Genomic DNA, 21,888 nt, shown 5'->3' on the forward strand with positions numbered 1-21,888 from the left:
CTCATCTGGCTGATCAACATGTCACTGATGTAAAGGAACAATGTAATATTCTACAGGATGTCTAGGTGGTCCAGATCTCTTTGGATTATGACAGAAAACAAGAGAAGTAACATAACCTTCAGGCAAAACTGTATTTTAATTCTATGTAAATGCAAAATGTTTTTGATCCCTGACAGGTACAGAAAAGAACAAATCCACCTAGTCAACACCTACCTACCATATCTGGCAGAGAGGCTAATTGGGATACTTTTGTTTTTTAGATAGAGTCTCACACTGTCACCTGGGCTGGAGTGCAATGGCATGATCTCGGCTCATTGCAACCTCCACCTCCCAGGTTCACAGGATTCTCCTGCCTCAGCTTCCCCAGTAGCTGGGATGACAGGCGCACACCACCACACCCGGCTAATTTTTCGTATTTTTGGTAGAGACAGGGTTTCACTATGTTGGCCTGACTGAACTCCTGACCTCATGATCTGCCCACCTTGGCCTTCCAAAGTGCTGGGATTTCAGGCCTGAGCCACTGCGCCAGTCAGGGATACTTCTCAGATGAGTTTGTAGCAGTGTACCCAAAACAACTACTGGTTGACAGCAAACAGCGTAGGCTGTCATTCTCCAGGATCCTTGTGATTTCTGCAGGGGTCACGCCGGTAAATTAAACAAAAATGCTGGTAACCACCACTTGCATCACCTGAATCCTTAAAAGTGGCACTTATCTCTGCCATTCCTGCTCTGGGACAATTGTTTTATAATCGTGGTAGGGAATGGGACAGTTTCCGGTTTGGCTGGCTTTTTCCATTTTGTTATCTAACTCTATAGGTCAGGGACCTGGAGTAAGCATTAACTGCCAAGTATGTCAATGTCAATTATTCACTGGAAGGCTAAGAAAATGATCACTACGTCCGTCCACTAGGTCTATGGGTCTGCTGTAAGCTGGACCTTTAGGAGGACTCCATCAGTTACCTGGCCACCACATGCAGCCACTCTAACAGAAGGGGATGATGCTCTAGGTGTCTGGACATCAATTTAGACCCTGTGTCCACAAGTCTTCCAAATGTTTGGCTAATCACTTTTCTCCAGGATGTAGTTATCAAAAGAAATTGCTATCAGATCCTTTGGAAAAGTGCCTGGGGATTCATTTCTGTGTATACTCGTATAGTTATAAGTCCTCCTTCTTGGTTATTTGGCCACCTCTCAAGTAATGTTTCCATTTCTGAAAACTGGCTCAGTTCCAGAAACTGAGCATGGAATCCTTATTTTTTAAAACTGGAACAAGCATCTTGATTTTTTTATTTTCTTCAATTGAGACAGAGTTTTGCTGCATTGCCCGGGCTGGAATGCAGTGGTGCAACCACAGCTCACTGTAACCTTGAACTTCTGGGCTCAAGTGATCCTCCCACCTCAGCTTCCCAAAATGCTGAGATTACAGGCACAGGCCACCGTGCCTGGAGTGATTTTTTTTTTTTTTTGCCAGCTGAGTAGTATCCTTCTTAGCTGCCCATCTATTTTGCCTCCAGGGATGCCATGTTTATTAATCAGTTCTATAACCATGCAAGTGAAGCCCCCTTGGCTGCCGCTCAGACCCTGCTGGCTACTATAATTGCAATCCTCTGACTTCTATCAGCTCAGTGTTGCCTTTGGCTTCTTGCGTTTTTTTTTTTTTTTTGGTCCCCATTATGTCCCAGAATGGCCTCTTTTGTCTTAGGATCCCATCATCCCCAATACTATCACCCAGCCAAGTTCTGGAACAGCCTTTCTATTGTCATTCTCGCCTACAGAGATGAGCCATCACCGAATATTTTAGTGACATCAGTGCCCCTTTCATCATCCTATGTCTAATGATCTTTATAAATGATGTGTTATTTACACCTTCATGTGGAAAATGATCATCTGGAATGTCTTCTAGACGCACGGAGTATATAAATTTCAGCATGCCACACTCCTTAACCTTTTACTGCCTTCCACCACTGTCTGCCATAGCAATTTTGCCGTTTCAATTTTGCTTACCATGGCCCATGGTTTTTTCCAAGTGTGGTGTTTTAAAAATACATTGGCAAATTTTTTGATATTCTTCCCTTTAGAAGTTGAAGGCTAATTCCTCTCCCTTTGAATATGGGTGATTTAGTGACTCATTTCTTCCAAATAGGAAGTAGCCGCAGTGATGGTATGTAACTTCTGAGCGTGGTTCACAAAAAGGATACAGCTTTCTTTTGTCCTTTGTCTTTAGATTGCCCTTGGAATCCAGCCATCATATTGTGAGGAAGCCTCGGCCACAGGGACTGGCCACGTAGGGGTGCGCTGGCTGACATCCCAATCTGGGCTGCAGCCAATCTCCAGTATTAGCTGTCAGACATTCGAGCAGATGAACCTTCACTCACTCCAACCTCTGGCCTCTGAGCTGCTCCAGCCGAGGCCTCAGACACTGTGAATAGAGACAACCAATCCCCACTATGTCTGACCCACAGTAACCTAGAGATAAGAAATGATTCTTGTTTTAAGCCACTAAGTGTGGAGTAATTTGTTAGGTAGCAATAGCTATACCACCATTCTAGGAGCCATCCTTGCAGGAAGTCTGCAGCCAGTCTTTGCCAAGGTGTTAAATCACGTATTTCAATAAACACATCTAGGCAAGTTTACATTCCAGCTCCCTTCATCAAGCACCCTCATAATCCAGCCCCACACTTTCCCAGCTCCTGTCAGTACATGTTGGCTGGGTGGTACAGCTTGTTATGGGCTGAAGTGTGTCCCCCTCAAAAGATGCTGAAGCCCCCAACCCCTGGTAAATCTGAATGTGACATTATTTGGAAATGGGTCTTTGCAGACAAGCTAAGATGAGCTCATTGGGGGGGCCCTAATCAGTATGACTGGTGTCCTTCTAAAAAGAGAACCATGTCTAATGACCTTTGTCAATGATGTGTTATTTATGCCTTCATTTGGAGACATACACACACAAGATCACCATGTGAATATAAAGGCAGGACTGGGGCAATGCCTCTATAAGCCAAGGAACACCAAAGACTGCCAGCAAACCACCAGAAGCTAGGAGAGAAGCATGAGACAGATTCTTCCTCCCAGCCCCAGAAGGAACCAACCCTGTGAACACTTTGATCTCAGACTCTAGCCTCCATAACTCGGAGACTGCCTAGTTTGTCTGCTGGTTTGTTACTGAAGCCCCAGCAAACTAATAACACAGTTCTTTTGAGGGGGAGGGAGCTATAGTCTCTGTTCTATCTCATTGTTTCCAGCTGAATAATGCAAAAGAAACAACCATAAGTATATATCTACTGTGCAGTAAGTAGGGGGAGGGAGGAGGAGGAGTGCCAGGTTAGTAGGAGAGGTGAGCCCCCCCGGCGGGCTTCAGGTTCAAGGCAGACCAGGTGTGATGGCTTACTGGAGCCTAGGACTTTGAGACAAGCCTGGGCAACACAGCAAGACCTTGCCTCTACAAATAATAAAAAACATATCCGGGTGTGGTGACACGCGCCTGTAGGCCCAGTTACTTAGTAGGCTAAGGTGGGAGGATCGTTTGAGCCCAGGAAGTTGAGGCTACAGTGAGCCATGATCTAGCAACTGCACTCCAGTCGGGGCAACAGAGTGAGACACTGTCTACAAAAAAAAGGTTTAAGGCAGTTTGGGGAGTCAAAATCTTTGAAGGCATCTACACGGGTATCTCCAACCCATGTGTGACAGGCTTTTCTTTATTTTTTTTAAAGACAGGGCCCCACTCCTGTTGCCCAGACTGGAGTGCAGTGGTGCAATCACAGCTCACTACAGCCCTGACTTCCAGGGCTCAGGTGATCCACCCACCCTCGCCTCCCAAGTAGCTGGGACCACAGCTGTGGCCACCATGCCCAGCTAATTTTTCGTGTTTTCAGTAGAGACGGGGTTTTGTCATGTTGCCCAAGCTGGTCTTGAACTCCTGGACTCAAGCAATCTTCCCGCTTTGGCCTCCCAAAATGCTGGGATTACAGGTGTGAGCCACTGTGCCCGGCCTCATCTTTTCTTAGCAGGGCTCCAAACTTAGTGGAAGAGTATTGCCTTGTTTGGGTGTTTTCCTATTTTTGGAGTTCAGTCAAACAGGGATGTTAATTCCTGGGCCTGGTTCTTGTCTTTGTCCTGCGGCAGTAAATGATGCTTCTCTGTATGTAACCGGACAGACTCACTGACTTACAACTGTATGCTGCTTGCCTTCAGCTGACCACTACTCTTAAGGGACTCGGTGGCACTAAGCAATAGCTATTCAATCCCTTTTTCCATCTTTTTATCTACTACGTTCAGCATATATGAAATGTCTGATACTTCACCCACTCGTGGATTCCATTTCACTACTTCACCCTCCTACTTCACTGCAGGTGAGTGATGCAGCCTCGAATCCCATCTTCTCACCAGCTTTAATGGTGCAGAATGGTTTCTCCAGAAGCAGATGCTGCGACGGAGCGTGCGGTACGAGGATGTTGACACGGTATCCACACCTGTGAAAGGAAAGGGAAGGAAGCAGGACTGGACGGAGGAAGAGGGGTATGCAGGTCCCGCAAAGCTTTGGCCAGCCTCGTGCGGAGCTCTGGAACAAGAACTGCTGACGTTCGCAGACTCGGACACTCCTGCCTCACTCAGTACCCGGCGGGCGGCATCGGGGCGCCGCCACGGCCACGCTCGCACCGTCAGACACACCCCCACACATTCGGGGAGCAGGGCCTCCAGGACGCGGCGGGGCCCTCTCAGTCTAGCTCCGCCAGGCCCCCGTCCGTCCTCCCGCCCTCCAAGGTCACCTCGCGGTCCGACATGGCTGTTGGGGCTCCTTCGGGGCCAGCGACGTGTACTTCTAGGGCTATTTTTTAAAACAAAGCGTGAACACAGGTAAAGGCACGAGGAAGGTGCCTCGCCGCCACCACGGACTGCGCGGCGTTTGCGGTCAACACAGCCAGAAAGCGAACACAGCGGTCAACGCGGAAGCGCCACGCCGCGCGCACCGGGAGGAACCCCGGGAGGGGCGGGTCGGGGGGAGGGCCGCGCGCGGGGCCGCCAGCGGCGCCTGGGGTGTCAGCGCCAACGCCCACGAGCTGGTCATCCCCACGCAGGCGCCTCTGGCCGCCACTCCATGGCCTGGCCCCGTCAGGCCAGCTACCCTCAAGCCGGCCCAGCGCAGAGCCTGTCGGGAGCGGCGCTCTCCCGCCTCTCCCAATGGGAGCCCGGAGCGGCATCGACGCGTCTTCGGGCCAATGGAAGCGAGGCTCTGGTGTTGCTGGGCGGGGCCGGGAGGGCAGCGCACGCCCGAGACCCACTGCGCACGCGCGCTCGCTACCCGCCCTTCCCGCCCCGCACGCGCTCCCGCGTAGGGCCGGCCGGGCGCTCAGGAGCGCGCGGGGCGGCGGCGGCGCGGAGGAGCCACCCGCGCTCGTGCCCGGGTGGGTGCGTTGCCGCTCTGGCCGCGCCCCTGCCCCGCCGCCTCCCGCTCCTTGCTTGGCGGATCTAGGTTGTTGGCCTGAGGGGAGCGACGTAGCCGCGGTTTGCGCTGCAGCCGCCAGGCCCGGTCCGGTTCCAGCATCTGCCCGGACGCTAGCCGGCCTGGCCATGGCTGACCGCGGGTGCCCGCTGGAGGCGGCGCCGCTGCCTGCAGAGGTGCGGGAGAGCCTGGCTGAGCTGGAGCTGGAGCTGTCTGAAGGTGAGCCGGATCCCGCCCTCAACCCCCGCGACCCGCCCTCACCTGGGACCCCCGTGCAGCCCCTCGCTCCGGGACCCCCGCCCTTCACCCCTTGGACCCCCACGCGGCCTCTCGCCCCTGGTACCCCTGCCCCTCAACGGAACCCCGGTTCCTGGATCCCGGGACCCCACCCCTCGCCCCGGTGACACCGTTCCTCAACCCCGGGACCCCGCCCCTCACCCGGGACCCGAGCACGGCCTCTCACCCCGAGACCCCCGCCCTTCCCCCCCGGGATCCCCGCCCCTCCCCCCCGGGACCCCAGCACAGCTCCTCACGCCCGGGACCCCACCCCTCCCCCCCAGGACCTCCTGCCCCTCACCCCCGGAACCCCGCGCGGCCCCTCACCCCGGGGACCCCACCCTTCACCCTGGGAGTCCCGCGCTGCCCCTCCGGACCCCCGACCCTCAGCCCCGGCACCCCCGCGCGCCCCTCAAACCAGGGACTACTGTCCCGCCTCTCATACAAGGACCCCACCTCCCCCAGGCCCCTCACACCTGGGACCCCTGCTCCTCACCCCAGGACCCCAATACGGTCCTGCACCCAAGACCCCCGACTGGACCCCCACGTCGGGACCCCTGCCAAACTTCTGGAGACCTTTCCCTATCCCCAGCTGCTCCCACCATGGGATCCGACCCCAAGGACTGGCTTTGACTAGGTCGTTTGGACAGGTGTGAGAATCTTGAGAGGAAATGACCGCTTTTGCCCCAAGCTGTGAGCCGTGCTTGTCTCAAGGCTGTAGGTCTGGGCTTGGTCTGGGCTTCACTGAGGTGACTGCGCCCGTTGTCCGCAGGCAGCTACTTCCCTCGGATCTGGGAGCCCTTGCCGCGCGCCTGATACTCTAGGAGCTGCACCCTGTGCCTCATTTTATTATGTATAAAGCGGGGTTACAACAGCATTTCCATTTTGGATTGTTATGAGGCTACAATACCTTAATGTATGCAAAGCACATAACACTTAGGAGTTGTTAGCCCCCTCATGGAATTTTTTAAAGTAAAAAAAAAAAAGTCCTATAAATGGTTGGTTGATGAAAATAGACTGGAGTAATCTGGCTTCAGAGGTGGTGGGTGGCATTTCCCATTTGGATGTTATCCCTTTCAAGGCCTGTGTCCTGATATTCCTTTTGGCTGTCATTAGGAAAGAGCTGAGTTCTCCGGTGTCAGAAAGGACTTGCAGTCCTTGAAGAAAAGCATGTAATTGATTCTTACTCTCTTTTTGAGACCTAAATGCATTTTTGGCTTTTAGAATCCATTTTAAAATAATCTTATTATTCTTAATTTAAGTTTCAGATTAATAACATTTTGCTGGGTCTGGGGTAATTATTTCTCAAAACATCTAATATGCACTAGCATATAGTAAGTCATTTAATCCTTACCAACCTTAGGGAGGTAGATGCTGTTGTGATCTTGTTTTACATATAATACAACGTGTACTTGCAACTATTTTGAATTCAGCTTTTTAAAAATGTTGTGATATGTGGCACTTTTTTTTTTTGAGATGGAGTCTTGCTCTGTCGCCCAGGCTGGAGTGCAATGACGTGATCTTGGCTCACTGCAACCTCTGCCTCCCAGGTACAAATGATTCTTCCGCCTCAGCCTCCCGAGTAGCTGGGATTACAGGCGCTTGCCACCACTCTCGGCCAATTTTTGTATTTTTAGTAGAGTCAGGGTATCACCATGTTGACTAAGCTGGTCTCGAACTCCTGACCTCAGGTGATCCGCCTGCCTCGGGCTCCCAAAGTGCTGGGACTACAGGCATGAGCCACCGTGCCTGGCTTGTGGCACATTTTTAAAGATGGAAGTACAGGCCGAATACACAGTGGTTCATGCTTGTAATCCCAACACTTTGGGAGGCCACCTTGGCTTGGAGACAGGAGTTCAGAACAGCTTGGGCAACATAGCAAGACTCTGTCTCTACAGTATTAAAACAAATTAGCTGGGCGTGATGGTGTGCACCTGTAGTCCCAGCTACTTGTGAGGCTGAGGCAGGAGGATCACTTGAGCCCTGGAGCACTCCAGCCTGGGCAATAGAGCGAGACTCTGTCTCTCACAAAAAAAAAAAGGAAAGAAATGGATGAATTTGAGAATTCTTGGTGATTAGATGCTCTTTAGGCAGTTTGACAAAATTAAATTAGGAATGGGTTTGACAGGATCTACTGTACCGCATTTGTTAAGGCTCTTTAGGGAAAATCACATATATGCGGTTTAGATTCTATATATTTCAAACATATTTTTGCACATTGCTCCTAATTTCTGCTCCAGTGTATTCATTATTCCCTCAATTTTTTTGTTGTTTTGTAGTCGTGTTTGAGTGCTTGCTAGGCATTGACAATTGAATGCTTTCCTCAAAGAACTTTATAATTTGTGCGACAGAACACAGGTACTTAAATGAAAGAAATGTTTCCTATCTGTTGGATCCATTTATGCTCTTGTCATCTTAGAGATATGTAGGGGATATATAGATAAGTAAAGGTATAAGATTATGTAACGTGGAGAGGAACCTGGAAAAGTAGCTTAAGCTGAGAAAGGGGGTAAACAAAAAAAGTATAAAGCCTAGAAATAGTGGCTCAGTCCTGTTATGTCTGCATATTGGGAGGCCAAGGCAGGAGGATCACTTGAGCCCGGGAGTTTGAGACCAGCCTAGGCAACATTGGGAGACCCTGTCTCTTCCAAAACGAAAATAAAAATAAATTTGCTGGACATGGTGATATGTGCCTGTAGTCCCAGCTACTTGAGGGGCTGAGGTTGTGAGCCTTTTTAGTGTCACTGCATTCCAGTCTGGAAGACAGAGTGAGACCTTGTCTCAAAAGGAAAAGTGTTAAGGGGAAAAGACAGCAGAGGGCAGAGTAGTAGAGTGGCAGTCAAGGAGGTGGAAGCTCTGGCTTCTTGGCTTCTTTCCCTGCTCCTGGACTGGCCTGACATTTTTCTTTTGGCCACAATAGGTCAGTGATTACTTAGGCACAGTCACACGTGGACCTGCTTCCAGGGCGCTTCCACAGGTTAATGCTGGCTTCTATAGTTTATATTGTGGTTGTTGTTGACGTGGGGTCTCCCTGTTGGATTTGGAGATGCTTACTGATAAGGACTTTGTTTTAGTCAGATTTTTGACATTTTCACACAGTGGTGGGCATCTGGTAAAATGTCTGTGAATCTCCAATGAATTCTTTTTTTTTTTTCTTTTTTTTTTTTTTTTGAGGCGATGTCTCGCTCTGTTGCCCGGACTGGAGTGCAGTGGCCGGATCTCAGCTCACTGCAAGCTCCGCCTCCCGGGTTTACGCCATTCTCCTGCCTCAGCCTCCCAAGTAGCTGGGACTACAGGCGCCCGCCACCTCGCCCGGCTAGTTTTTGTATTTTTAGTAGAGACGGGGTTTCACCGTATTAGCCAGGATGGTCTCGATCTCCTGAACTCGTGATCCGCCCGTCTCGGCCTCCCAAAGTGCTGGGATTACAGGCTTGAGCCACCGCGCCCGGCCTCCAATGAATTCTAATGTCTCTAAACTTGGGTTTAGTCAGCTGTAAAAGGGGGTGAATATCAGCTTTATTGACATTCCAGGTTTGTTGTCAAGATTCAGTCAGATAGTGTATGTGAAAATGCTTTGAAACTGGTTTCTTATTTATATAATTAAAGGGAGATACTAGTAATGAGTTATAGTCCTGAAACAACCAATGTTAGTGTTTCATTGTTATTTTTGTATATTGTCAAAATAGTATAGCTTTTTTATAGCATTCACATTTATCTGAGAAATTGCCTAAAACTTAGAGTTGTCACTGTGCTTGGTAGGTTGGAAGGAAGAAGAAGCTTAACAGTTACAAAGATGCTGTCTTCAACAGAACTGGTAATGAGTGATACCTGAATAATGGAGAAAATCCTGCATGCCTTCCCCTCAGCCTATTGAAAGTATCCCCTGCCTTTCTTCATACCTCACACCTGGCCTTATTCTCCAACATCCTCACTCCTTCTCATCATCAACCATTGTGACTGGCATTGGTCCTGAGGGAAAGTTCTGGTAGAATGCTATGATTTCTTTCTATAGGGCAAGTTTGCTGAATTTCTGTTATAGATGCCCAAGAGGGAAATAAGGCATAGCTGTGTTCGTGCTCCTTAACTTTTCTGGCTGTTTGCCCTCTTGACTTAGGAGTCTTGCTTCAGATGAAGATGAAGATGAAGAGTAGAAGTACATGGAACCCCACTCTTCTTAGACCCCCTGCCCCCTCAACCATGAACACATAGAGAAGAATTCTTACATGTGGTTCCTGAAAACCTGTCAGGATGTTCACTGATGAAAGTGAGATCATTAGAGGCATAACCTTGGTATTTAAAGAAGAATTAATTCCAAACCCTCTGTGCTTTGCCTGTTACTGTAACAAATTACCTTGGACACACCTCACAGCTGATTTTGGCACACCAGTGCTGTACAGTGTCTTGGAGCTGTTGCTGTTGAACTGCTTTTAAAACATGGACAGTGGCATTTTGTTCTTTGTTTTAGTGGACTGCAGTGGGTTAGAGAGGAAATTTCTACACAACAGGCTACCTTTATCCCATTCCGATTACTTTATTCTGGTTAATAGGTCTATTCCATAGCTTTAACTTTAGTCTTTTTCTTGATTTCTTATATTCTAACAATGCAGGACTTCTAGTCTAGATGGAATAAAATGAAAAGGGGGAAAAAACTCTGTGGGTATACAGGAAGAGACTTCTCTCACAGAGCTTTTTTCCTCTTCAACTGTCTTTAATTTCTAAAATCTGGGATATAATTTAGTTTGTGTGTGTGTGTGTGTGTGTGTGTGTGTGTGTGTGTTTTCAGATGGAATCTCACTCTGTTGCCCAGGCTGGAGTGCAGTGGCATGATCTTGGTTCACTGCGTCTTCCACCTCCCGGGTTCAAGCGATTCTGCTGTCTCAGCCTCCCAAGTAGCTGGGATTACAGGCACGCGCCATCATGCCTGGCTAATTTTTTTGTATCTTTAGCAGAGACAGGATTTCACCATGTTGGCCAGGCTAGTCTTGAACTCCTGACCTCTTGATCCGCCTGCCTCAGCCTCCAAAAGTGCTGGGGTTACAGGCATGAGCCACCACACCCAGCCCATAATTCTTAATTTTCAGAATGACAGCCTGTCATTGCCTTTGTGTTAATAAACATTTGTTGTGCTTCTTAAATATTTTGTGGTATATAAAAGTTCTCATGTTCAGCCAGACACGGTGGCTCAAGCCTGTAATCCCAGCACTTTGGGTAGTTGAGGTGGGTGGATCACCTGAGGTTAGGAGTTCCAGACCAGTTTGACCAACATGGCGAAACCTCTCTCTACTAAATACAAAAAATTAGCCGGGCGTGGTGGCACACGCTTGTAATCCCAGCTACTTGGAAGGCTGAGGCAGGAGAATCGCTTGAACCCGGGAGGCAGAGGTTGCAGTGAGCCGGGTTTGCGCCATTGCACTCCATCCTGGGCAACAAAAGCGAAACTTCATCTCAAAAAAAAAAAAAAAAATGGTTCTCATGTTCAAATTCTCCTCATCTGTCAAAGGCCAGCCCAAATGCTCTTAGTCTATTTTGCGTTGTGTTTGTGTTCTATAACAGAACCCCATACACAGGTAATTTACAAAGAAAATTTATTTCTCACAGTTCCAGAGGGTGGAAGTCCGATATTAAGGTACTAGCATCTAGCAAGGACTTTCTTGGCGTGTCGTCCCATGGTGGAAGGTGAGAAGGCAAGAGAATGTGTGGACAAGAGAGGAAGGGAGCCAAACTCATCCTTTTATCTGGAAGCCATTCCTGATAACTAACCTATTCCTGCGATAACAGCATTAATCCACTAATCACCTCTTAAAGGTTCTGCCTCTCAACACTGCAGCATTGGGCGTTTTCTTTTTCTTCTTGGTATTCATGTCTTTTTTTTTTTCTTGAAGAAAATATACAACAAATGTCAGAATATGAGATAGGGAGTTTCTCCTGGAACAGCATCTAGATTATTTTCTAGAGCACTTTAGTTACGTGGTACGTAATGACGATAATTCTTCTGAACACAATTCAGAATTTGAACCAATATTTGTTGTTTCAGGAAAGCAGAATTTCCTTTGAATGATGGATAAGAATGGTGAGGATCTTTATAATATAGAATAAATTGCTGAAAAAAAACCTTGAGGGAATATTCAAAGCACCCTTTTATTTTGAACCTTCCTTGATCATCTCTAATGTGACTGCTTTCTCAGCAGTCCCATGTCATCTGTCCCCTCTTTTGGAGTTCTTGCTGCTTTTTGTTTTTGCATTTGTTTTCACTTATTCAGTGTCTACTGTATCCTAGGTAATATTTCAGCTGTCAAAAGTCAGATTTACAGCTGGGCATGGTGGTCACTTCTGTAATCCCCAGCACTTTGGGAAGCCGAGGTGGGTGGATCACCTCAGGTCAGTAGTTCGAGACCAGCCTGACCAACATGACGAAACCCCGTTGCTACTAAATACAAAAAAAAAAAAAAAAAAGTAGCCGGTCATGGTGGCACATGCCTGTAATCCCAGCTACTTGGGAGGCTGAGGCAGGAGAATCACTCAAACCCGGGAGGCGGAGGGAGACTATTTTTATAATAATACTAAGATGCCATTTCTATTTTGATTGTGTTGACACATGTACTGATGGTCCAAAAGCAATCGTAGGGAAAACTGCTGGCACTTTAATGTAAATTGAGGCAGGGACTCCAAGTGGCACTAACAGTCATTATTCATTACCTGTCCACTTGCAGTTTTAAAAAAACAAAAAGGGGCCGGGCGCGGTGGCTCAAGCCTGTAATCCCAGCACTTTGGGAGGCCGAGACGGGCGGATCACGAGGTCAGGAGATCGAGACCATCCTGGCTAACACGGTGAAACCCCGTCTCTACCAAAAAATACAAAAAACTAGCCGGGCAAGGTGGCGGCGCCTGTAGTCCCAGCTACTCGGGAGGCGGAGGCAGGAGAATGGCGGGAACCCAGGAGGCGGAGCTTGCAGTGAGCTGAGATCCCGCCACTGCACTCCAGCCGGGGCGGCAGAGCTAGACTCCGTCTCAAAAAATGAATCAGTAAAAGTAAAAATGTAAAAATTAGTTTTTTTTTGTTTTTTTTTTTTGAGACAGAGTCTCGCTCTGTCGCCCAGGCTGGAGTGCAGTGGCCGGATCTCAGCTCACTGCAAGCTCCGCCTCCCGGGTTCCCGCCATTCTCCTGCCTCCGCCTCCCGAGTGGCTGGGGCTACAGGCGCCGCCACCTCGCCCGGCTAGTTTTTTGTATTTTTTGGTAGAGACGGGGTTTCACCGTGTTAGCCAGGATGGTCTCGATCTCCTGACCTCGTGATCCGCCCGTCTCGGCCTCCCAAAGTGCTGGGATTACAGGCATGAGCCACCGCGTACGGCCATTTATTTTTTATTTTTTTTAAGATAGTGTCTTGCTCTGTTGCCTAGGTGCGAGTGCAGTGGTGTGAGGATAGCTCACTGCTGCCTTGAACTCCTGGGTTCAAACGATCTTCTTGCCTCAGCCTCTTGAATAAGTGGAACGTAGTAGCTGGAAGACACGGATGTCATCGTCTATTTCTTTATATTTTTTATAACGTTTTAAAGCTATTGCTTAGTTTAATAAATATTTCAGTTTGTGTATGTAAGGACAATCAGGCATTTCAATTTATAAAACATGTTTGAAAATCTTTTTTTTTTTTTGAGACGGAGTCTCGCTCTGTCACCCAGGCTGGAGTGCAGTGACCGGATCTCAGCTCACTGCAAGCTCCGTCTCCCAGGTTTACGCCATTCTCCTGCCTCAGCCTCCTGAGTAGCTGGGACTACAGGCGCCGGTCACCTCGCCCGGCTAGTTTTTGTATTTTTAGTAGAGACGGGGTTTCACCGTGTTAGCCAGGATGGTCTCGATCTCCTGACCTCGTGATCCGCCCGTCTCGGCCTCCCAAAGTGCTGGGATTACAGGCTTGAGCCACCGCGCCCGGCCGAAAATCTTTAAAAATTATACATACTGACTAGTTGACTTGTATGTTACACTAGCAAAATTTGTTATTCATGATTTGGGAATACCCTCTTTAGAGTTTTTTTTTTTTTAATAGTAAATTATCCCAGTAAAAGTGTCTTTTTACAAAAGTTTGATTTCTAAGTTTCTTTAAAAATATCAGCACCAGCTGGGCACAGTGGCTCACACCTGTAATCCCAGCACTTTGAGAGGTTGAGGAGGACGGCTGAGGAGGGTGGATCGTTTGAACTCAGGAGTTTGGGATCAGCCTGAGTAACGTGGTGAAACCCCATCTCTACTAAAAAATACGAAAATTAGGGCGGGGTGCAGTGGCTCACGCCTGTAATCCTAGCAGTTTGGGAGGCTGAGGTGGACAGGTCCCTTGAGTCCAGGAGTTTGAGACCAGCCTGGGCAACATGACGAAACTCCGCCTCTACTAAAAAAAAAAAAAAAAAAATAGCCTGGCACGGTGGCACGTACCTGTAATCCCAGCTACTCGGGAGACTGAGGCAGGAGAATCTCTTGAACCCAGGAGGCGGAGGTTGCAGTGAACTGAGATTGTGCCACTGCACTCCAGCCTGGGTGACACACTGAGGCTCTGTCCCAAAAAAAAAAACAGCTGGGTGTGGTGGTGCACCCCTGTAATCCCACCTACTCTGGTGGCTGAGGCAGGGAGAACTACTTGAACCTGGGACTGGTGGAAGCTGCAATGACCTGAAATTGCACCACTGCAGTCCATGACACCCTGACTAAAAAAAAAAGAAAATCAGCACCAGAACAAATCCTACACAAGCCCACTTGTATCAGGAATTTAAAATATTCAGGCTCATAGACGCAGAGAGTAGAATGGTGGTTGCCAGGGACTGGGGTGGTGGGAGAATCTGGAAGGTGCTGATCAAAGGGTATGTAGTTTCAGTTATACAAGATGAGTAACTCCTAGAGAGCTGCTGTACAGTTAAGTGCATATAGTTAACAATATTGTATAATTAAAAATTTGTTAAGAGAGTAGCTCTCATGTTAAATGTTCTTATCACAAACAAGAAGAAAGGAAGAAACTTTTAGAGATGATGATTATGTTTATGGTGATGGTTTCACAGGGATATACTTATATTTAAACTCATCAAAATTTATACATTATGCACAAGTTCTTATAGGTTAATCATATGTCGGTTTAAAAAAGAAATATCAGTGATTTCAATTTTAATATCCTAAAACTGGGATATTAAGCAACATGCTTCATTGCCAGCTATTCTGTACCTGTTTAGTTCCTGTCTTTCTTTCACCGCTTAAGTTTAAACTTCACTTTCTGTTTGAGGCTCTGCCTTCTACTAAAGCCCCCTTCTCCTCTACTTTCACAGAATAAAGTACCTGTGCTCTGTATCCTTTTAAAACTCGTTGTATCACTCTTGTAGGATCATAATTATTTGTTCATGATTATTTGTTTGCTTGTCTTTTCTATACTGTTTTACAGGGAACATTTCAAAAGGAAGGTTTGATCTGCTCATCTTTCTGTCTCCAGCACCTTGCACATTTTAGGCATTTCAATGGATGCTTATTGAATTGTTAAAAGTGAAAACCTCACATGGTGTTTATTCCATTTCAAATAAAGAATCCTCTGTAAATGGTTTAATACTTACGTTTTTTACAGCAGTTTTTCTAATTCAGTGAACCCATCAGCAGGATAGATATGTGCCTCAGGGAACCGTTGAATCAGAATGTGGTCTTTGTTGCTTTAAATGACCAGAAAGAAAAAAACTTAGAGGAGACTGAGATAAGTGCACTGTGGCTCCTGTCCTCCTGTAGGATCCAGGCTAAGCTGGAGAGGCCTCACTGGTGTGGAGCTCGATGACTTACATCTAATCTATTGTTTGTTTGGGGCCCATGAGGGCATAATCCACGGATGGCCTCATCGCTGTGCTGTGGGTCCACACTGCCTTCAAGCTGAGGCTATGCTTCCTATAGCAGGAATACCAAGGCTGTTTCTCAGGAGTCCCGATGAGAACTGTCTCAAGGACTCCTCATTGACCTGGCCGGAACTTTCTTAGTGCTGCCTTTAGTCTAAGACTTTTTTTGGCCGACCTGCCTTCCTTTCCTCCTCCCCTGGCAAACATCTACTGGTTCCCTCCCCATTTGCCCTCAAGGGCGTTTTCCCACCTCAATCTCTTTCACATCTAATCCTGTGATAGCATCTGCTTTTCAGAGGACAGGAACTGCTACAGGGGGTCACTGATTAGACCCACGCTACAAGGGCTGATTTATATCTGGCGTGTAGGTGTAGATGTTTGTCTCCCTTATTAATGGCCTCCTCTTCGAGGCTGTACCTGGCACACAGTTGTTGGTCAATATGTATTGAATTATTCACTCTTCTCGGGATGCTGTTGCCTGTGTCCGACTCTGGTTTAGTTACCCATTGTGAAGCTGCATGAGAGCAGGGGCCAAACCTGCCTTGTTCCTCGGAGTTTCGGGCACCAGAGTAGGCTTATGCATTGTCCATGTCCAACTCCTCTAGCTTGCTGAGTCTCCCTCTATATGACTTAGCACCATCTTCTTTTCTTTAGGAGCACTTACTGTAAGGAGTACAATAAATAATTGCAATAAGTAATTATCCCAAGTATTAATACTTCTGATATTTCTGTGTCCTGTATTGGTCTTCCCCACTTGGGGCAGTCCAGAGGACCTTGAAGAGAGTGGCATTGCTGTTCTGCTCAGTGCTGGCCAGGCCTGTAAACTGCCTTGATCTCTCATACCATGCACTTGTTGACAGAGAGTAAGAAACATGCTGTTTTTAGGTACCTTTTTTCCCAGGGGCAGGCCCTCAGCCAAGATGTGTAGGGTGTTTGTGTGTCAGGGTTGTGCAGCCCGAGACAGCCTCTATTGGTCATTTAGTTCCCTTCTCTTTGACCTTTAGTCTCACAAAGTGGAGTGAATATACGTCCAGGACTTAGAAGTTGGAAAAGAGATTCAGAGATGGGGGCACTGGTCTGCTGGAGTGCAGACTCTGCCTGATGATGTGCCCTCACGGAAACGAGCATGAGGGAGTGGAGTCACCTCCGTGCCTTGTGTTCCCTTTCATGTAGTGTGTCCTCAGTGAGCATCAGCCACGTGTGACTGCTTCTCTCATCATCAGGGCAGGTCAGGGGCCAGAATACGTGTTCCATCTTTTGGAAAAAAAGATCGAATTCAAGAGCTACAGTTTTGTTTTTCAAATCACATATTTAATCTTTTAATGTATTATTTTGGCTGATGTGATACACATTTATTGAGTATAAAAATGAATTCAGGCCGGGTGAGGTGGCTCACGCCTGTAATCCCAGCACTTTGGGAGGCCAAAGCAGCCGGATCACCTGAGGTCAGGAGTTCGAGACCAGCCTGGCCAACATGGAGAAACCCCATCTCTACTAAAAATACAAAAAATGGGCTGAGCGCAGTAGCTCATGCCTATAACCCCAGTATTTAGGGAGGGCCAAGGTGGGCGGATCACCGGAGGTTGGGAGTTCGAGACCAGCCTGACCAACATGGAGAAACCCTGTCTTTACTAAAAATACAAAATTAGCCAGGTATGGTTGCACATGCCTGTAATCCCAGCTACTCGGAAGGCTGAGGCAGGAGAATCGCTTGAACCCAGGAGGTGGAGGTTGTGGTGAACTGAGACTGTGCCATTGCACTCCAGCCTGGGCAACAAGAGCGAAGCTCCTTCTCAAAAAAAAAAAAAAGGGGGGGGTCAGGCATGGTAGCTCACGCCTGTAATCCCAGCACTTTGGGAGGCCAAGGTGGGCGGATCACGAGGTCAGGAGTTCGAGACCAGCCTGACCAACATGGTGAAACCCCGTCTCTAGTAAAAACACAAAAATTAGGCAGACATGGTGGCACGCGCCTGTAATCCCAGCTACTCAGGAGGCTGAGACAGGAGAATCACTTGAATCCGGGAGGTGGAGTGAGTGGAGATCATACCATTGCACTCTAGCCTGGACAACAGAGTGAGATTCTGTCTCAAAAAAAAAAAAAAATTAGCCAGGCATGGTGGTAGGTGCCTGTAATCCCAGCTACTCGGGAGGCTGAGGCAGGAGAATCGCTTGAACCCAGGAGGCGGAGGTTGCAGTGAGTCAAGATGGTACCACTGCACTCCATCCTAGGAAACAAGAGTGAAATTCTGTTTCAAAAAAAAAGAATTCATATTATTTGGTCACTGTTCTATGGTATGACTGAAGACAGGAAGGAAGTGAATTAGGGTTCAGTTAATGGGAAAACTTTATTCTGCCAGTAAATATTTTGTTTATTTAGTCTTGCTCTGTTGCCCAGGCTGGAGTGCAGTAGCACTATCATAGCTCATTATAGCCTCAAGCTTCTGGGCTAAGCTATCTTTCACTTTAGCCTCCCAAGTAGTTAGGACTACAGGTGCACTCTACTGTGCCTACTTTTAAAGTTTTTTTTAGATTCGGAGTCTCACCACATTGCCCAGGCTAGTCTTGAAACTTCTGGTTTCAAGCGATCTTTCCACCTTGGCCTCCCAAAGCCCTGGGTTTACAGGCATGAGCCACTGTGCCTGGACCTGTTTTTGTTTTTACAGATTTTTTAAGAACAGTCTTAGTTTCACAGCAAAATGGAGAGAAAGGTGCAGAGCTATCCCATATTCCCCTGCCCTTATATGTGTATAGCCTCCCCCATTATCAGCACCCAGTAAATCTTTTAAAACTCATTTTTGCTGTGCAGTGAGCTTGCTTCTGGGTAGGACTAACATAATCCTTGTGGTTCAATCTTTACACCTTTAAATTAGCTGACATTTTCAGTATTGCACTTGCTGTTGAAAAGACTAGGAAATGATACACTGCTTAGCAAAGAAAACTGTATAGTCAGTGAAGACGCAACACTTAAAAATAGCTGTTATTTCTATTGTGAATTGATAGATAATTACTTAGAGTAATGTACCCACGGGTCTCCCTTCCCTTTTCACACAGGAAATGCATGGCCTCTGTTCTTAGGATTTCCTGGGTTCTTGAAGACAGCAGCTAAAATTATAGCTGGGAGACAGTGATCATGTGGGGGTTTCCTTTCAGACTTTGTATTAATCAACTGTAAAGAAAGAATAGAAATCCTGTGTCTTTCTACGCTGAACTGTTCATAATTTAAGAGTACCATTTTGGAAATAGCAGAAAAAGAACTTTTACACTCTTTCAGATTTTAGAACTTTCTCTGCAGTATCTTTAGTAAAGAACCTTTAAATTAAGTCTCTGAAACGAAAGGACACAGTTGTTGGTATGCTGGATCCCTAGCCCCAGTGGATTATATTTCAAGATAGGACCTTAAGGAGCTATTTAAGATCCAATGAGGTCAAGGGGGAGGGCCCTCATCCAGTAAGACTGGTGTCCTTACAAGACAAGGAAGGGACAGCAGGGATGTGTGTGCGTAGAAAGGCCACGTGAATACATAGTGAGAAGGCAGCTGTCTGCAAGCCAAGGAGAGAGGCTTCACCAGAAATGAACCCTGTGGCCCCTTGATCTTGAGCTTTCAGTCTCCAGAACTGTGAGAAAATAAATGTCTGTTGTTTGAGCCGCCCACTCTGGTGTTCTGTTACGGCAGCCTGAACAGACGGACACTCAGTGTGTCATCCTGTTGTTTAGCAACATTCAACAGAGTGCCAGGAGGCTTACAGTCTCGTGGGGGCTGAAAGGTGTGTAAACCGTGGCAATGTCGTGAAGTGTGTACAGGACCCAGTCCGCCCAAGGGGAGGTGTCATCAGCCCTGGGTGAGCGGGGCCAACAGAGGAAGTCAGGTTTCCTGGAACTCTGTTTTGAAAGCATGTGTGCGAGGGTGGAGAAGGAGGAGCGGGGATGGACATGGAGACAAAGGAAGGGGAGCTGAAGTCGAGTGGGCCAGGGAATCCCAGGCAGTCCCCAGGTAGAGGAGGAAAGGCAGGGCGAACTTACAGCAGGGCTCACACATCCCGGTAAGGAATTGGGACTGGATTCTCTGGAGTCTAGACAAACTGGCTGAAACAAACTCAAATTCCTCCCTGTAGCTGGTTGGGGGTTGTGGATGTGTGAAGTGGCCAAGAGAAAGGCAGGAGGGGTGCTGGTACCTGTTGCCTCTAGAATGGCACTGTTTAGAACTTTCTGCAATGATGGGAAAGTTCTGTGGTGTCCAGCATGGTGGCCACCAGCCACATGTGGCTACTGAACACTTGAAATGTGACTAATGGGACGAGGGAACTGATTGTTCAATTTAATTTACTTTTAATTAACTAAAATTTAACCATGCATGGCTAATGGCTACTGTATTGAACAATAGCAAAGTGTATGCTCTGCATAAAGGCTTCCTATTAACAAGAAATACCATGAAAATATATTATATTCCTACCACTGCTCTCGATAAAGGGGAGAAAATGAGCAAGATGAAAATATGTGTGCACATTGAAGAACTCAGTAAATCTTGAAAACAGACGGCCATTTTCCTATTTTTAAGTAAAGGCTATGGGGCAGGAGTTTGAGACTACCCTGGGCAACATAGGGAAACCCTGTCTCCACAAAGAAAAAAGAATTAGCAAGGCGTGTTGGTGCATGCCTGTAATCCCAGCCATTTGAGAGGCTGAGGTGGGAGGATTGCTTGAGATTGAGGCTGTAGTGAACCGTGATTATGCCACTGCACTCCAGCCTGGGTGCCACAGTGAGACCCTGTCTCGGGGGGGAGAAAAAAAAAAGGCTATGGGGGTGGTTTTTCTTGGGTGCTTTATTTATTTATTTTTATTTTTATTTTATTTTATTTTATTTATTTTATTTCAATTTTATTTCAATTTTATTTTAGAGACAGAGTCTTGCTCTGTCACCCAGGCTGGAGTGCAGTGGTGCAATCTCAGCTAACTGCAACCTTCACCTCTCAGGTTCAAGAAATTCTCCTGCCTCAGCCTCCCAAGTAGTTGGGATTACAGGCGTGCACCACCACGACCGGCTAATTTTTGTATTTTTAGTAAAGATGGGGTTTCACCACTTTGGCCAAGCTGGTCTCGAACTCCTGACCTCAGGTGATCCACCCACTTGGACCTCCCGAAGTGCTGGAATTATAGGCATGAGCCACCACGCCTGGCCAGGTGCTTTACTTTAAACAGGTCTTCTTTAATAAATGATGGAGCCAGCAATCCTCCCACACACACACCCCCACCTTTTAAAAAATATATATTAACAAAACATTTCTGCGTCATCTCTTTTGTCTCTTTCTGTCTCCCTCTTTGATTTAGAAAGATTATTCTGCAGTGTGTGAAAAGTAGATTGGAGGAGTCTGAAATTGGAGGACGGAAAAGTTAGCTTGAAGAACCCATTGCAGTAATCCAGGGCAAGAGATTTTGCTGGTCTGGATAGAGCTGAGCCAGTAGGATGGAGAGGGCAATCAGAAGTAGAACCAGCAGGCTTTTGTGTGAAGTACACAGTAAAGGAGGGCCTAGGGTGACGCCGGAGTTTCTGAAACACCTGTCTGGGGGATTGTGGTGCTGCTTATGAAGACGTGGAACACAAAAGGAGTGTGAGGCTGCTCTGGGAGATCTGAGAGGTGGGACCCAGAGTGCATTTGGATATATGAGTCTAGTACTTTGTAGAGAGCTCTAGCCCTGGCTAGTAATTTGGAAGTCATTGGCACATAAATATTAGAGTGAATATGATTACCCCATAAGGAGAAATGAATAATGCCGAGAGAGGCTAGGAAAAACTCTGAGGAACCCAAATCCATACGGGAAAGGCAGAAAAGGGAGAGACTACAGGGAAGACTGAAGAAGGAGACAAAACGTGTGTGTGGGCATCTGTACAGCTGAGGCAGGGAAATGTGTGTGGAGGATTTTCTGGGTCAGTATTCATGACCAATCATCAGGTAAAGAGGACTGTACTTCCCCAAATCTCACTGAAATGGTTGAAGAGGTTTTTTTGTTTTTTGGTTTGTTTTTTCCCAAAGACATGAGATCTCACTATGTTGCCTAGGCTGGTCTTGAACTCTTGGGCTTAGGCTCAAGTGATCATTTTGCCTCAGCCTCCCAAGTAGCTGGAACTATAGCTGCACACCCCCACATCCAGCTAGGTTTTCAAAATTGAAAAGGAATTCATAGTCTAGATTCTGGGAAATCAGAACAGTAGATCAGAACAGTGAGGATTATCTGATAGGGAGGATAGGATTGGAGCAGATCTGAAGCAGATGGACAGGACATCCTTTGAACAAAGTTGTCGAGGAGGATAGGAGGTGGTAATGAAGA

At 47.2% G+C, this 21,888-nt stretch overlaps 1 protein-coding gene and 1 long non-coding RNA gene across 8 annotated transcripts in view; one reads left to right on the forward strand and one right to left on the reverse strand.

Moving 5' to 3' along the window:
- Positions 1 to 1,451: 1,451 nt before the first annotated feature.
- LOC117095887 lies at positions 1,452 to 5,160 on the reverse strand. 4 transcript variants are annotated; one of them, XR_004442225.1, is made up of 3 exons: positions 4,767 to 5,160; positions 4,302 to 4,469; positions 1,452 to 2,419 (listed from the first exon to the last, which is right to left on the reverse strand). It is a non-coding gene; the product is annotated as an uncharacterized LOC117095887 (long non-coding RNA). The 4 variants fall into 4 exon arrangements; XR_004442226.1 differs by having other exon boundaries at positions 4,384 to 5,160; XR_004442224.1 differs by having other exon boundaries at positions 4,306 to 5,160.
- A 154-nt stretch (positions 5,161 to 5,314) lies between these two features.
- DIP2A (disco interacting protein 2 homolog A) overlaps positions 5,315 to 21,888 on the forward strand; it is a 110,338-nt gene continuing 93,764 nt past the window's right edge. For all 4 annotated transcript variants that reach the window (XR_004442227.1, XM_033232699.1, XM_033232701.1 and 1 more), the window contains exon 1: positions 5,315 to 5,659. Coding sequence is in view for 3 of the 4 variants with exons in the window: in XM_033232699.1 (XP_033088590.1) it covers positions 5,569 to 5,659 (91 nt within the window). In the remaining variant the exon portion in view is untranslated. The remainder of the gene's footprint in view (positions 5,660 to 21,888) is intronic.

Source organism: Trachypithecus francoisi, unplaced genomic scaffold (genome assembly GCF_009764315.1).
Source record: "Trachypithecus francoisi isolate TF-2019V2 unplaced genomic scaffold, Tfra_2.0 Lachesis_group14, whole genome shotgun sequence".
Lineage (NCBI taxonomy): Eukaryota > Metazoa > Chordata > Mammalia > Primates > Cercopithecidae > Trachypithecus > Trachypithecus francoisi.